The sequence below is a fragment of the Danio rerio genome, chromosome 15, assembly GCF_052040795.2.
Source record: "Danio rerio strain M-AB ecotype USA chromosome 15, GRCz13ab, whole genome shotgun sequence".
NCBI classification, from domain to species: Eukaryota; Metazoa; Chordata; class Actinopteri; order Cypriniformes; family Danionidae; genus Danio; species Danio rerio.
Genome location: NC_141035.1, coordinates 27,182,449 through 27,197,642, shown reverse-complemented (window position 1 = coordinate 27,197,642; position 15,194 = coordinate 27,182,449). Strand labels below are relative to the sequence as shown.

Here is a 15,194-nt window from a genome sequence, read left to right as displayed (position 1 = left end):
AAGCTTGCAATGCTTGCACCTCATTCAAGTTCTTCTGATTGGTCTACTGGTTTGGAATTGACATTGATGAGTAATGCTGCGTTTAAAACTTAATTACTTTAACATGACACACTGTCTTAAAAACGAGGTGCTTATCATGACATAAGACTCGATTTTAACATTTACGAATGTCCATCAACCATGTGTTTGTATAGAAAATAAAGTAGCACATAAAAAAAAAAAAAAAAAACTGTCCCTAATTCCTTCAGCCTTTGGATATGAGAGCAGACTTTATTAAAGTATTGTTAGAACTTTAAAAGGCATTGCACGACAAGGTGTGACTTTCTTTGAGTCTTTAAAGCCTTTCCACATGCAGTCGTACAACTGGGCATACATTTTCATCAACTTTGCTACTTGACCATCTAGTGTATTTATGTTGCTAATTGGTGTTGTGTAGGAAGCGTTTCTCCTGTCTAACCTCCATGGATATGAACAGGGCCCAGACAAAATCTGCGGACATTTTTTGCTATTTCTGTAGAGAATTTTGTTAAAAATCTGCAGATTTATGCGGGATGGTTTTGGGAGTATCATAACTAAAACCTTAATATTTGAAATAAAAAATAATAGCTTTTAAACTTTTATGCAATGTTTACAGTGCAAATCTAATTAGATACACTTTATTTGGTAAACAAAGCAAGTCTCTTATAAAATATATCTACTAAAAGACAGAAAATATGACTTTACAAACTGTATTAAAATAAATCATATGAATATTTTCATATTAGTCAATTATATTACTAAAATTTGTTTAAAAACTGAATAATTATAAATTTACACATATGAATAAGCTAATAGACAGAATCAATGATGAGCTAAAAATCTGTGGAAATCTGCAAAATTCTGTATGCGCAGATTCCGTGTGGGCCAAGATATGAGATACGAATCAAATGCAGAGTTGCAGGACACCTCCTCCCCAGTGATTGCATAATTATCCAGACCAATTGTAGCTCAAAGGTGTTTAGAAGCTAAAATTAACTTTGATGAGCTGCTTAGAACCGCAGAAATGAACTTAATACAAACTTTGTTTTGGCCACATTTTGTTCAAAATGCTATCATTTCAGTTGGTTGTACCCTGTTTGCTAAAAGGGTACACCAAATAGATGTCAATAATATGTGACAACTTGAGAATGAGAATGTGTAGCACATTCGGATGGCAGGGTAGACAGAAATTGCTCTGAACAACATGAAAGCATAGGCCCATCCTGGCTTGTATCAATGGTTCAGTGTAATGGTGTTGGGATATTTTCTTGGCACAATCTGAGCCCCTTAAATCCAAAATGATCATCATTTAAATGTTACAGGCAACCTGAGTGCCATTGCAGTCCATGTCCATCCCTTTATGACCACAGTGTACCCATCTTCCAACAGAACAACAGCCACAAACTGTACATGAATTTAATTGAATCTTTTCAAAAATGCTTATTTATATTGGCATCACTGTGAACAGCTCAGAGTTATCACCTTGTTATCATATTACATTAATTCTTATTTGTTATCTGATTTTGATGGTCGAGCACAGCTGTGCTCCTCAGCTCCAGTAGAGGGCTGTAGCCCTTATGGGAATCCCAATCTTTGAGTGGCTCTGAAATATCCAGCATTCCCTGCTGTGCCGCTAGGTCCGTGAAAGCCTGTATGCAGGTGTGCCAGCTGTCACCTGTGCACCTCCAATCCCCCCTCCCTCCCATCCAAAGCCCCAAAACCTACCCTCCCCTCCTCCCCCTGCTAAATGAATTCATCAGCCTTCATTACGCCCCACGTTCTCAGGTAATTGGGAGTGCGCCGTACATTGATGAATGATTACAGAGGACTGGGTGCATATTCATCATCGGGCTAAAATGTTCTTACGGACCAATAATGAGCCTCCAGCAGTGGCCAGGGCTGTGGTATTACATTTTCCTTGATTCAGGCGCAACTGAAAGCCTCTGTATGTAGAAATAAGAACCTGTAGGCCAATGATCACTTTTTAGAAGACGCATTTAAGAATGTGAGGCACAAAATAATGGAAATAAGTGCACGACTGCTTGTCGATTTGTTATTAGTCTCTCTCTCGGGCTTAACAGCTGTAGATGGTTCCCTCCTCTCTCATTTTCTTCCTCTATACGTCTCACTCGATGAGTTGGCTGATAATGTCCCATATGTCCAATGATAAATTTGGTCATTTGGAGATTATAATGACAGGGGACGCATGGCTTCACACTGGACCAGAATGACTCCAGAGACATTGCTGAACAATTCACCTGCATGCTCCTGGACTGCCGGATCAATATTAAGTGTACATATGGTATTTAGAATGTTGTTTACATACAAACATACACACATACACACATATGTTGATTCTGGGGATTCAATATGCAGAGACTGTATGCTTCTAATAATAAAATAGCTTTTTCTTTTTAGAATTTGTGTCTTTTTTGCTCATAACAGTTTCCTGACTGAACCAAAATACAGCAAAATAATGCTATATAGAAATGTGAGACATTATTACAATTCAAAATAATTTTTTTGATAATTTTTAATCTATAATTTTTTACATACATTTTTAGTTTAACGGCATCTTTAGAAATCATAAAAGTGATGATGATTAGATGTTTAAGTAACATTTCTCAGTATTATTAATGTTTTTATTCTATTATTATATAATTAAATGATTATTATTATAGAAAATGTTAAAATGGCATAAATTTAAAGCAGTTTTTCTTTCTTTCTTTCTTTCTTTCTTTTTTCCTTTTTCTAGTATTACTATAATAGCAGTTTTAGCAAACCAATCCACTCTTGCAAATCAAAATAATTTAATTTAAAACAAAAATCTCATTGAAATAATCCAGTCAAACGCTATGATAGGTATGATAAAACATCATCTCAAATTGAACAAGTGTAAATGTTCTTGTTTGGGTGAACAATCTCTCAAACTGCTGACAACTCTGAAAACCTATTTTAATGTCTTTTTTTGTTGAACACACAAAAAACGATATTTTGAAAATGCATATAGCTGGTATTCATTAGCCTCTTTCTCACATACAGACTTTTCGCGGAAAATGACCAGAATTTTCCATAAAGGGGTTATGTGTGAAGAGGCCCTTTTTGAAAATACCAGTAAATTTGTTTGAGTAATTTTCTGGAAAGAGAAGTTGTAACATTACCAGTCATTTGCTGGAATGCTGCTCTGTGTGAATGCAGAAGGATTGCCGGAAAGAGCGCGTCCAACACGCTGATGTGAGACGACTACTCCAGTCAATCATAACATTTAGGCGCATTCACCTCCGCCCTGATTATGAAAATGAAGGCCTTTGAATATTTTTAAAGACACATTTAGCTGCTAGATGTTAGTCAGATAATGTTTCTATGTTCTTTCTTGACGCCAACTGTGTGAAAAATTATCGATAAAATGCTTATGATAAACCGCTGTTTGTTAACCTTCAAGCTCTGCTTCAGTTGCTTGACCCGTGTGCACATGAAGGAGTCCTCCGGTGAGCGCCAGCAAACACACACATTTTAAGTACATGTGAAAGGGAATTTGAATTCCCATCCATAGAATTTGTAATGTAGTCAAATGTGTAAACATTTAGCTGTGGTTTGTGCTTCTGACTTTGATTGTCTCTGGGACAAAGCAGCTGCATGATTGCTAAAGCTTTAAATAAAAGTGAAACCATCAACAAAAGCCCGACCCCTACTATGTTTACAAATACAAGTGTGACTGTTTAGAGATCATTTCTGGTTAATAATGTCAGATTTTACAAGTATATCGGAATGGATGTGTGAATTTGTTTTTCTGAAAAATTCCAGAACTTTCTTGCCTGTGTGAACAGCACTTTTTTGAATTTACCAGTAAAGTAGTTCCAACAATTTTCCAGGTATTTGCCAGTATCACTGTGTGAAAGGGGCCATTGACTTCCTACTCAATGGGCAAGCAGCATTTTTCAAAATATCATCTTTTAATAAAATTAAATCATAAAGATTTAAAACCACATGAGATAAATGATGAGGTCATTTTCATTTTTGCATGAACTATCCCTTTAATTGAGCACCATATGAAAAAGCCTTACACGATCCTTCATCTTGATGCATCTTAATATACATCTTAATATAACACATTTTGGAACCCATTCACATCTGTACATCCAGTCATCTTTTTTGTCTCAAACTGAACCAGATGTTAATATCAGACAGAAAAAAAGGAAAATATTTTGCACACAAGCACAACTGTCTGTAGACATCTGGACCTCATGCACCAGCAGAAAAAAGAGAAAAAACTCGCCATCTCCCTCCATTATCTCCACCAAAAAAATAAATGGGAAATTAATTATGTTGACTGTAGCTCCAGCAAAAAACATCCAGGATGTCATTCATTACACAATCCCACAATGTAGCGCTACAGTCGGGACACTCGCAATAAGAGAGAGAGAGGGAGAGGGAGAGAGAAAACATGACAAATGCGAAAGGAACCATATGCAAATGAGTGAATCTTAATTAAGGCAGCCAAATTATTGAATGCATGAATAATCTATCTGGGTCTGACACAACAGGGCCTCGTGTTCTGCACCTCACCTGACGGCACAATCACACTCAACACTTGTTTCCCGGCTCACATAATTGATTTCACATTCATAAAAACACCAAATAAAATAATTGTTGTTCTGTTGAGTTTGTTATTAACCTTTGTGCGATGTGCATCCCACTTCTGCATCCTCTTTATGCATGACATGCCCCTTCATCTGCCCTTGTTTTTATTTCCAACTCCCTGTTCTCTGATTTTTTTCACAGCACACTCCAGACTCTGTTCCAAATCTCAGAGATATTACTACTGCCTGCATAGGCTTCCTAAATGAAGCACAGCAGATTCAGTCAACCAGACAAATAGCTTGAATGTTGTATGGTAAAGCAGTGTATGAGTTTAATAGTATGTTTATATTAATAGCATTTATAAAATGGATTCAAAATGTTGCAGATTAGTGGCAGTGAAGTGGCTTTGACATTTTTTTTCCAGCATTTTTGTAAAAATCTTGATATGCGAAATTAATGTTAAAAAGAGGAACAAGAAAAAAAGAATAAGACAATCTTACCAAACCCAAATTTGTGAAAGACTGATAAAAACATGAATTATTAAATTAATTTTTTAGATACTTTATTTAAATGAAATGAATTAAACCTATTTTTATTTTAGATGCAAAAACCTCTAAATGCTGTCTGAAATATTTTACTAAAATTAGCATTTTTCTTATTCTCCTGTGTTTATATTCAGTTATTTCACTTTAAAGGCAATGAAAAGATCTTATTTGTCACTGTGCCTATACACAGTCAGAAAAAATGCCAGTTTTAAAAAAAGAAAACATCAAACGTCTTTTAGAGGTTTTTGGATCAAGTCTCTTCATTTATAAATGTTTCTAAGGATGTGTAAAATACTGGACAGAGCAAAAAGCACACAAGCAGTGTCGCAATTTCATTGCAATGGGCAATCTGCTAGACAATTAAGCATTTATGTGATAAATAATGAGCTGAAATTGAATGTAATGCTACATAATTATTGCTATTGTTATTGACGTTCATTTATTCCATTAATTTGTCTTGATAAGTAAAAACACTGGTTGTGAAACTTGTATTTTAAAACAGACTGTTCGCTAAGGCAGTGGATTAAAAGCAATAATGTTATAAAAAATATTAATTCTGTCTCTTTAACCATTTTGATTACAAAACTAAATATATCATCAGGAGACTAAATAATTCTCAACTGTATATGTTTTAGGCTTATCAGTCATTGACTTGCATTTTATGAATCGCCAAAATTATAAATAGAGTAGCACTTTTCATACTTTTAAAATTGTGCTTAAATTGTGGCTTAAGGAAACTCATGTACTCACATGTACAAAACATGTAATCACTGATTTGATTGTAATTATTGACTATGACAAATTCTATGTATGTACAGTAAGTGTGTATTGAACTGTTTTTTAATTTAATATTGTACATTTTGTTACAACATCCTGCCCAGAGACTACAGATGTAAGTTAGCTTTATTAGTAACTGGCATAACATGCAATGTTTTACATTGTCCCTGTATATACAAAAATAAAATAAACGAACAAACAAACAAACAATAAAATAAATAAACAAACAAACAAATAAAACAAAATAAAACAAAATAAATAAATAAATAAATGAATAAATAAATAAATAAATAAATAAATAAATAAATAAATAAATAAACATTTATGTGTAGCACGTTCACCTCACAGCAAGAAGGTCACTGGTACGAGCCTCGGCTGAGTCAGTTAGCATTTTTGTGTGGAGTTTGCATGTTCTCCCTGTGTACGCGTGGGTTTCCTCCGAGTGCTTCGGTTTCCCCCACAGCCCAAAAACATGTGGTATTGGATTTGGATTTGCTAAATTTTTCATAGAGTATGTGTGTGAATGAGTCTGTATGAATGTTTCCCAGTGATGGGTTGTAGCTGAAAGGGCATCCACTACGCAAAACATATGCTGGATAAGTTGGCGGTTCATTCCACTGTGGCAACCCCAGATTAATAAAGGGACTAAGCCAAAAAGAAAATGAATGAATGAATAACTTTGCTTAGCTATGTTTTCTCTCCTGCATGTTACTGCACTTACTATGGGCAATAAAATGCACAAAAAAAATGTGCACCATACTCTGTTGGCAAATAAAGGTGTTTTTACCGTTTTTGTGCCCAAAGGTGTTTTTAGAGTCAAATAAAAAAGTTTTGATGTTTTTAGTTCCTTTTCTGGACTCATCTCCGGATCGTTGCTGTATATTGCCTCATTCACACTAGCAGTGACCTCGTAGCTGCCTGTTGCTCTGGGTGGCAACCTGCTACAAACGCAGGTCTGTGTAGTTCTACATCACAGAGAATACAGCTGAGAGAGGATCACATGAGTTCTACTGGTTCTCCTATTGGCTGCCACTCAAAAAAAAGTCGCTTTTCATTTGCATAAAATTGAAGGATTCTCAACTTTGTCATGTCGCTTGACACGTCCACCTGGTCGCCAACAGTCGCTGTCGTTTGTTTAGTTGGAGGTCGCCAGAAGTCTCCATTGAAATAAACGGTTGTTTGTTATTTTACCGCTGTAAGTCGCTCGTAGTGTGAATGAGGCTGATGGAGGATAAGAGAGCTCTTTTATTTAATCTAAAACAGGGATGTCAAACTCAGTTCCTGAGGGCCACAGCTCTGTACAGTTTAGTTTCAACCCTTATCAAACACATCTGATCAAACTAATTGAGTCATTCAGGCTTGTTTGAAACCTACAGGCAAGTGTGTTGAAGCAGGGCTGGAACTAAACTGTGTAGGGCAGCAGCCCTCCAGGAAGTGAGTTGGACACCCCTGATCTAAAATATCCTAATTTGTGCTCTAAAGATGAACAAAATTCTCAGCATTGGAACAAAATAAAAGTGAGTAATTGATAACAGACTTTTCATTTTGGGGTGAACTAACCCTTTAAAATAATGTGGCTTTTTATAGGGAGCTCACCAGATTCTGAAACCCATCATTTAAAGTATTTCTCCCAGTAGGAGAAAGGTATGTTCATCTTGTTTAAAGCTCCAAGCAGTCTGAATCTTTTTCCCCCCACAAGAAACTGCAGAGAAAATAACTCTCTCTCACTTGCCATCTTTCGATCTCTCTGCCAGCGCAGTTTGACTGCCCGGGATTTGGCAGGGAGCGCGAACTGAGTAAACCTGATGCGATGTTAACCGCAATTTACAAACACACTCAACCTCTCCCATGAACCCTCACTTAAATTCAGCATAAGCCTCCGAGAACTTGGCTGACAGCAGGAGCCACCAATGAAGATCACAGCAATTATTGATGCAACACGGAGAAATCCAAACAGTTCTGTGGGTTAATTCTGAAAGAGTTTAGGGAGAATCTGAAAGAGAGCTGCATTGTTGTGTCAGCGCTTTAAAGATGTATGCTTTGGAAGATCTTCAGAAAAGTCAACTGAGGTCTTTGAGTACAACAGAAATGCCCAGAGCGGTGTGTATGATGGGTGTTTGGACTGATTGGTGAGAGAGAAACAGAATGGAGCTGAATGGGTCAGTGGGGAGAGAATGACGCAAAGTAGCTGGGTTCGTAACGGCGCTGCAATCTCAGCCACATCAAGGACAAAGCGCGGCCCCATGGAGATGCGCGTTTGAGGCTGTAGACGTCTGGAGTTAAAGAGCGACGGGTGCGCAGGGAGTGTGTGCGCAGGAAGGGCTTGATGAAGCCACAGCGGATTTGATTCACACTTCGCTCGCTGTGAGGAAAGGATGCAGCAGATGCAGTTGCAGTCTCTTGAGGTGATGCATTAAAAGCTGAGAAAGAAACTCTGGAAAAAACTAAAACTCTGGAGAGGCCAAACACTGGAATTTTTGTTTTTGTTTTTGGAGGAATGTAAGCACTTCAGGACACCTTGGTCAGATATGTGGAGTAGGGCAACAGCAGATAATTGATTAAAAGTATATATGGATGAAATAATAATAATAATAATAATAATAATAATAATAACACATTAATAATAATGACAACACATTAATAATAATAATAATAATAATATTAATAATAGTACAATAATAACACAACAATAATAATAATAGTAATAATAATAATAATATTACTAACACATTATTAATAATAATAACACAACAACAATAATAACAGTAATAATAATATTACTACTACTACTAATAATAATAATATAATAATAATAACAACAACACATTAATAAAATTAATTATAATAATATAATAGTAACACAATAACAATTATTATTATTATTATTATTATTATTATTATTTTAATTATTACTATTATTATTATTAGTGAAACTATTAAATGAAAAATACATTAAATAATATTAAATAAATATATTAAGAACTTTTAATTATGGCTATTTTACTAAGTTAACCCATCATAATTTTAGGATTTTAGGACATTTTAGAGGAAAGCCATTTTAAGTACATGTCTGCCCCATTTCTGTTTTCACATTATTAGTGACCCAGAGCAGATGCAACTATGTAATGTGAATAAAACCACTTTGAGACACTAAAACCACAAGAAACTTGCATGTACAGCAGAAATGTAATGAAGATCTTGTCTGGTAGTTACAGATATGTCATGAGAATGTGTGTGTTGATTTTTGTCTGAGTCCTAAAAGAATAATCTATAGATAAAGTAATTAATTTATACATACACTTGGATGTCCAGCATGATCCTTTTGTCCTCCTCAACATGGATGCCCCAGATGCAGTCCTGACCCTTATCATAGGCCTCAGGCCAGTTTGGAGACAAGACCATCCCAGCTGAATCTGTGATCTCACCACTGCAAACAGCTGCAATACAAACAAACACAGAGAAAAACAGAGGTCACTAATAAACACAAATTTACCCCACTTTAAAAGACATACTTATAATTTAAATAATACAAACAGTTATTAGCCCCCTGAATTATTAGCCCCCCTGTTTATTTTCCCTCCATTTTCTGTTTAATAGAGAGAAGATTTTTTCAAGACATTTCTAAACATAATAGTTTTAATAACTCATTTCTAATAACTGATTTATTTTATCTTTGCCATGATGACAGTAAATACTATTTGACTAGATATTTTTAAGACGCAAGTATTTAGCTTAAATCAACCTTAAAAGCCTTAGCTAGGTTAATTAGGTTAACTAGGCAGGTTAGAGTAATTAGGCAAATCATTTCATATCAATGGTTTGTTCTGCAGACAATCAGAAAAAAATATAGCTTAACTTAATAATTTTGACCTCAAAACAGTTTTTAAAAAATGTAAAACTGCTGTTATTAAAGCCAAAATAATGTAAAACTGCTCTTATTCAAGCCAAAATAAAACAAATAAGACTTTCTCCACAAGAAAAAACATTATCAGACATACTGTGAAAATTTCCTTGCTCTGTTAAACATCATTTGGCACATATTTAAAAAAAGAAAACAAAATTCAAAGGGGGGCTAATAATTCTGACTTCAACTGTATATGCATTTTGACATTTGAATAATTACACTGTAAAAAAATTCTTGCTGCCTTAAATTTTTGAGTTAAATCAAATTAACTTTTTAGTCCTCTCAACATGCATCAATTAAACTAACTAAAGATATCAAGTTGAGCTTAAAAATGTAGTTGAAACCTGATTAACTATTTAAAATAAGTTAAAGTAACATAACATATTTGTTGTCGAATTATGTCATTACAATTTTTATAGTGTATTAGTATTATTTGGAAAAAATATACTAACATTGATAGTTTAATAGTATGAATGTTAACTTTGTCAGCTTTGTTTATTTTTGTGTTCATATGTTTTGTTTTCATTTTATTATGTTTTTAAATACCTTTATTTGTTTAAGTTAATGCAATCAGTATCATATTTTTTTTTTGCAATCTGTACTTAAGTAATATTCTGACAACTTGATGACTTAATGGTACAATTTAGCATTTCTTTAGCAAATGTATTGTAACAATAATATTATTGTAACTTTTAAGCTTTGCTTATTTTGTGTTTTAATGTATTTTATGCAGATTATTAGAGTTTTAAAATAAATCAACATACGTTTCTTTTAAATAAAAGCAAACATTAGTGTATTATCAAATTATTTACATCAGTGACATTTTTGCAACCTGTTGACTTTAGATTGCACTTTTGTATTTCTTTAGCAAATTTATTGTAAATTAATTAAATTTTAGTAGCTTTTTCAGCTTTGCATAATTTTGAATTTATTTCTAGTTTATGAGCTTTTTTAATACCTCTAAATAGTTTTTATAACTTCAAATTATAGAATATGTACCGTATAGTTACTTTAGCAATATTTTATTGGCAACTTATTGTATTAAAATGACCATTTATCATCTTTAAGCAAATTTGCTGTAAGTTTTTGTCATTCCAATAGCTTTTGTCCTTTAAAGAGATTTTCTAAATTTGTTACACAGGAGACTGGTAGGTCAAGCTCTGGATTAATCTCACCATTGGAGTGTAAGTAGAAAATTCAGGTCAGATTAATAAACAACTTTCGCTTTTCTGTTTTCATTTCCTCCTTTTCACTCAATCACTACACTGGCTTAGCTGGACGTAAGCACATATTCAAATGGAAAGCTGTTGTCTTGACCCTCTGCTAAAGCCAGTACGATTAAATCCTTTCAATCCAAACTCTATTGTGTAGCTGGAGAAATGCACTTGAGCAGGGGGTCAGATAAGACGCACCATGTGTGTGTGTGTGTGTGTGTGTGTATGTGTGTGAGGGTTGGATTCAAGGTTTTTTCTCGTTCTTGTGCTCCTGCTTCTGGCCTCCATGGCTTAATGCTTTTAGTGGTGCTTTAGGCTTGTGTCTGTGGCTAAGAGTGTCTGAAACTCATCCAGGTGACACAGGATGTAGTGGATTACATAGAAGAGGCACTAAAAGGATGGGTGACGCTTGTGCTGTACCTGCACATGCTGCCTGTTGAGCTCTTCAGCAGATGCAGAATAGACGCACATATATACAAATGTATGGCCTACGCATATACACTCACGTGTCAACAGAGAAAAGAGAACTCTAGAATCAGCTGTGCATGACAGTGTTTTTTACTTGAGTGTGTGTAGTTTTAGCTCTCAGTAGATTAAGCATATTATCTTAATTGGGTAAACCCTTTTAACTATTTATAATTAATTTGTTAATATCCTTTGTCAGGTCAATAAATATTTAATAAAAACAATAATGACTTAATATTATTTACTGTTATTATGAAATTAAAGCAGAGACTAAGCTGGATGAAGTCAGTTTATTGTGATTTGTTCTTAAATAAAACATTAAATGAATAATAACAAGCAACAACACCAATAATTCATACTTTTATTATAATTATTATAAATATTAATATTAATACAACAACTTAATTCTAACTAAAATAATAATTTTTAAACAACAACAATAATGACAATAATACGTTTTAACATTATTTAATTACCTGAAATGCCATCTTATAGTCTACAAAGATCTCCCAGTATTTCTCTGTTGCAATCAGAAGATCACGATATTACTATGGTATTAACACAGCACTACAACATGCAAAAGAGAGAGAGAGAGATCGACTTGGAAACTCATTTACCTGTTTAATATGATTTGATCAGCTGTAGTTAGAAATTATACTGTTTTTCTCTTAGGGCTTATTATTATACGGTCTCTGTAGCCATCTTGTGGATAATGAACACCGTCAACCGTCTTTGCTCAAAGACTGGCTGATGGCTGCCGATGCGCTGTCTCTCAGAAATTATAAATATTTGAATCGATAAATGAATAAAGGACGTTTAACTATATTTGGCATTGAATTACTGTTCAAGAGAATTGTTATAAAATGCTGTTGAGTCACTGAATTACTCATTTAATATGTTCAAAAGAGCTAATTATTTTGGTAATACAACTGCTGTCATACAAGTGGGTCACTGAATCATTATTTCAATAGCTTTTGTTCTGAGTCACTCAAACAGATCTTTCAAAAATGAGAAACAATTTATAATACGGTTGTATTAGTTAATGTCATTTAATGTATTTCTTAACATGAAAAACAGCAAGCAATGCATTTATTACAGTATTTATTAATCTTTGTTAATATTAGTCAATAAAAATAAATGTGTTCCTTGTTAGTTCATGTTAACTCACAGTGCATTAACTAATGTCAACAAGCATGAATTTGGATTTTAACAATAAATGAATAAACTGATTATTGAGTATTGAGTATATGAGTATTGTTCATTATGTCAGGAAATATCACTATTGAAACTCAATTGCAAAGTGTGACCAATAAATTCAATCTTTTCAAACAGATTTTAGCAATGTTACATAACATAGTAAATTATGGTATTTTGTTTAGCTGTCTATTTATAATAATAGAAGAATCATGGTCATACTGTAACCAAAAAAGAAATTCTCAATTTACCCAGAATCATGCAGCTTTATTTAAAATATAGATTTATTTTAAGTTTAAAGGTTTAAAAGGCATTTCAGATTCAACTGAAGGAGATTTAATTCTAAATTTGGGTAACACTTTATTTTGATGGTCCACTGTCTGCTTAATATCTGTTGATACTGCTTCTTCAACAGCCATTTAACTGACTATAAGAAACTTTGCAAGTACATGCCAACTTACCCTAACCCCAATCATCTAATGAGAATTAGCTGCAGATAAAATGCAACTTAAATTCAACAAAAGCACCATCAAAATAAAGTGTAACCTAAATTTGTCCTAACCCCAGCTCGCATGCATATTCAAACATTCACACAGACGCACCTCTGCAGGTGGGCTCAGTCTCGTTCCACTGAGGGTTGCTGGGATCCATGCACTCGATGATAACGGAGCCCTGCTCCAGAGTGTATCCGGGGTCACAGGTGAACTCCACAACCGTGCCCACAGCATAGGTGCTGTCAGTGGTGGTGAAGTTGCCGTACTTGACGAATGGCTCGTAGCAATGCCCCGCTGCAAAAGCTGAGAGGACACACCATAAATCACCTGCTCCGAGACGCACATCACAGTCCAAACCCCACCATCAACATGCATCTCCTTTCAGAAGAGCTTAAATTACAAAGGCAGTTAGTCCGTTTGGCTCAGTCCATAACCTTCTCACATAATTTTATGTCTGAAAGGCAGAGAATGGTGTACAATTCGAATTTAAAGTCCGCAAGAGTCAGAAGTGGAGGAGAATTATTTCAGTATGTTGATGTACTGTATTTCCAACTGAAACTGAATATTGAATAGGAGGGGGATTTATTTTGGCAAGTCATCCCTTCTTAATAAATTAATGGTAAGAGGATGTTGTTAAGACTATTGGGGTTGAATCCTGACATCAACAGAGATTTTAATTTGACTTTCATTACCAAAACAAACTTTTTTTTTTCAGTGAATTAACTTGCATTGATTAACCTGAGGAATAACAAAGTTTGCTGGCAAAATAAACACTGTAAATTCAGATCTCACAGAGACTTTATAAGTACCAATGCAAAAAAAAAAAAAAAAAACATTTAGTTTGCTGAATGTACCACTGATTTCCACCAATAACAATTCTCGTGGACGCAAACCCAAGGTTTTTGTCTGCCCTTGGAATGAGATTGTTAGTTAATCAACCTTAGCCAGACGTGCAAGGCCACTTACCAGCTTAAACGGAAGAGAGATGGGCCGACAATGTGAATAAATGTGAAACGTGAATGAACAAACTCACTCAGGGAAACAACAAACCGTCACGCCTGGCTGAAGCGTTATTGGTTGTTGTGCTCGTCTGAGAATGTAGAATGGAGATTAGAGACGAGAGAAGGAGACTTAAGATGAGGATGTTCAGAATATGGGTAAACACTGGCTTTGATATCCCTCCGGGTCCGGCCTCATTCATGCGTGCGCTAGATTAGCCTACCCACATTTCAGCTTTATATTCAGCCTAGCTCGCTATTTAATAAACACAGGCCATTCTGCCAATTACAGCAAACTGTTTTCACCCCACACCCCCTTCCCCAGACACATCTGCATTATTCATCTTTGACTTCATCTGGCTGCGTTCTCTAAAAGAAGCAGAAATGAGCCATTTTAATCATCCGTTTATTCTTGCTCTTTAATAACCGCAGAAACAAAGATTATATAAGATGGCATCAGCATAGAAGTTAGATTTATATGGATATATGAGTTCCAATTGGCACATAATTGGATATGCAACGTACATTTTGTGCTACTGCCTTGAGTCAAGCTCCCATAGGAAAGAAAAATTATAAAAGCATTTTTTTATGTAAGTTTGTTTGTTTGTTTGTTTGTTTTCCCCTTGTCTTACACATCTTGCTTGAGAAAATAGTTCATCTAATTAAAATCAATACTCTTATTCGTTAAACATGCATTATGTAGATGAAAGATAAAATATACTCAAATCCCAAATAAATTATTTTATATTTAACTTGATAAATAGCTGATAAATAGATGATCTATATTTAACTCTAATATTAAAAATTAAACATGACCACAAATTTCGTACAATGCTAATATTATTGTTATTATATTTCTTGAAAGGCAAATCAGAATTATATTATTTGAAGTACCATTTAACACTGAAAACTGGATTAGTTTCAAATAGTAACATTTTCCATTGTATTTTTGACTAAATAAATAAAATGCAAAAGAATAACAAAAATGTAAATAAATATATCAG

At 34.3% G+C, this 15,194-nt stretch overlaps 1 protein-coding gene across 7 annotated transcripts in view; it reads right to left on the bottom strand.

The window, feature by feature from the left end:
• sez6b (seizure related 6 homolog b) overlaps nt 1–15,194 on the bottom strand; it is a 369,655-nt gene that overhangs the window by 39,237 nt on the left and 315,224 nt on the right. For all 7 annotated transcript variants that reach the window (XM_087284203.1, XM_087284201.1, XM_087284202.1 and 4 more), the window contains exons 8-9: nt 13,301–13,495; nt 9,220–9,358 (exon numbers count right to left, since the gene is read on the bottom strand). In XM_087284203.1, coding sequence (XP_087140329.1) covers nt 9,220–9,358; nt 13,301–13,495 — 334 coding nt within the window. The remainder of the gene's footprint in view (nt 1–9,219; nt 9,359–13,300; nt 13,496–15,194) is intronic.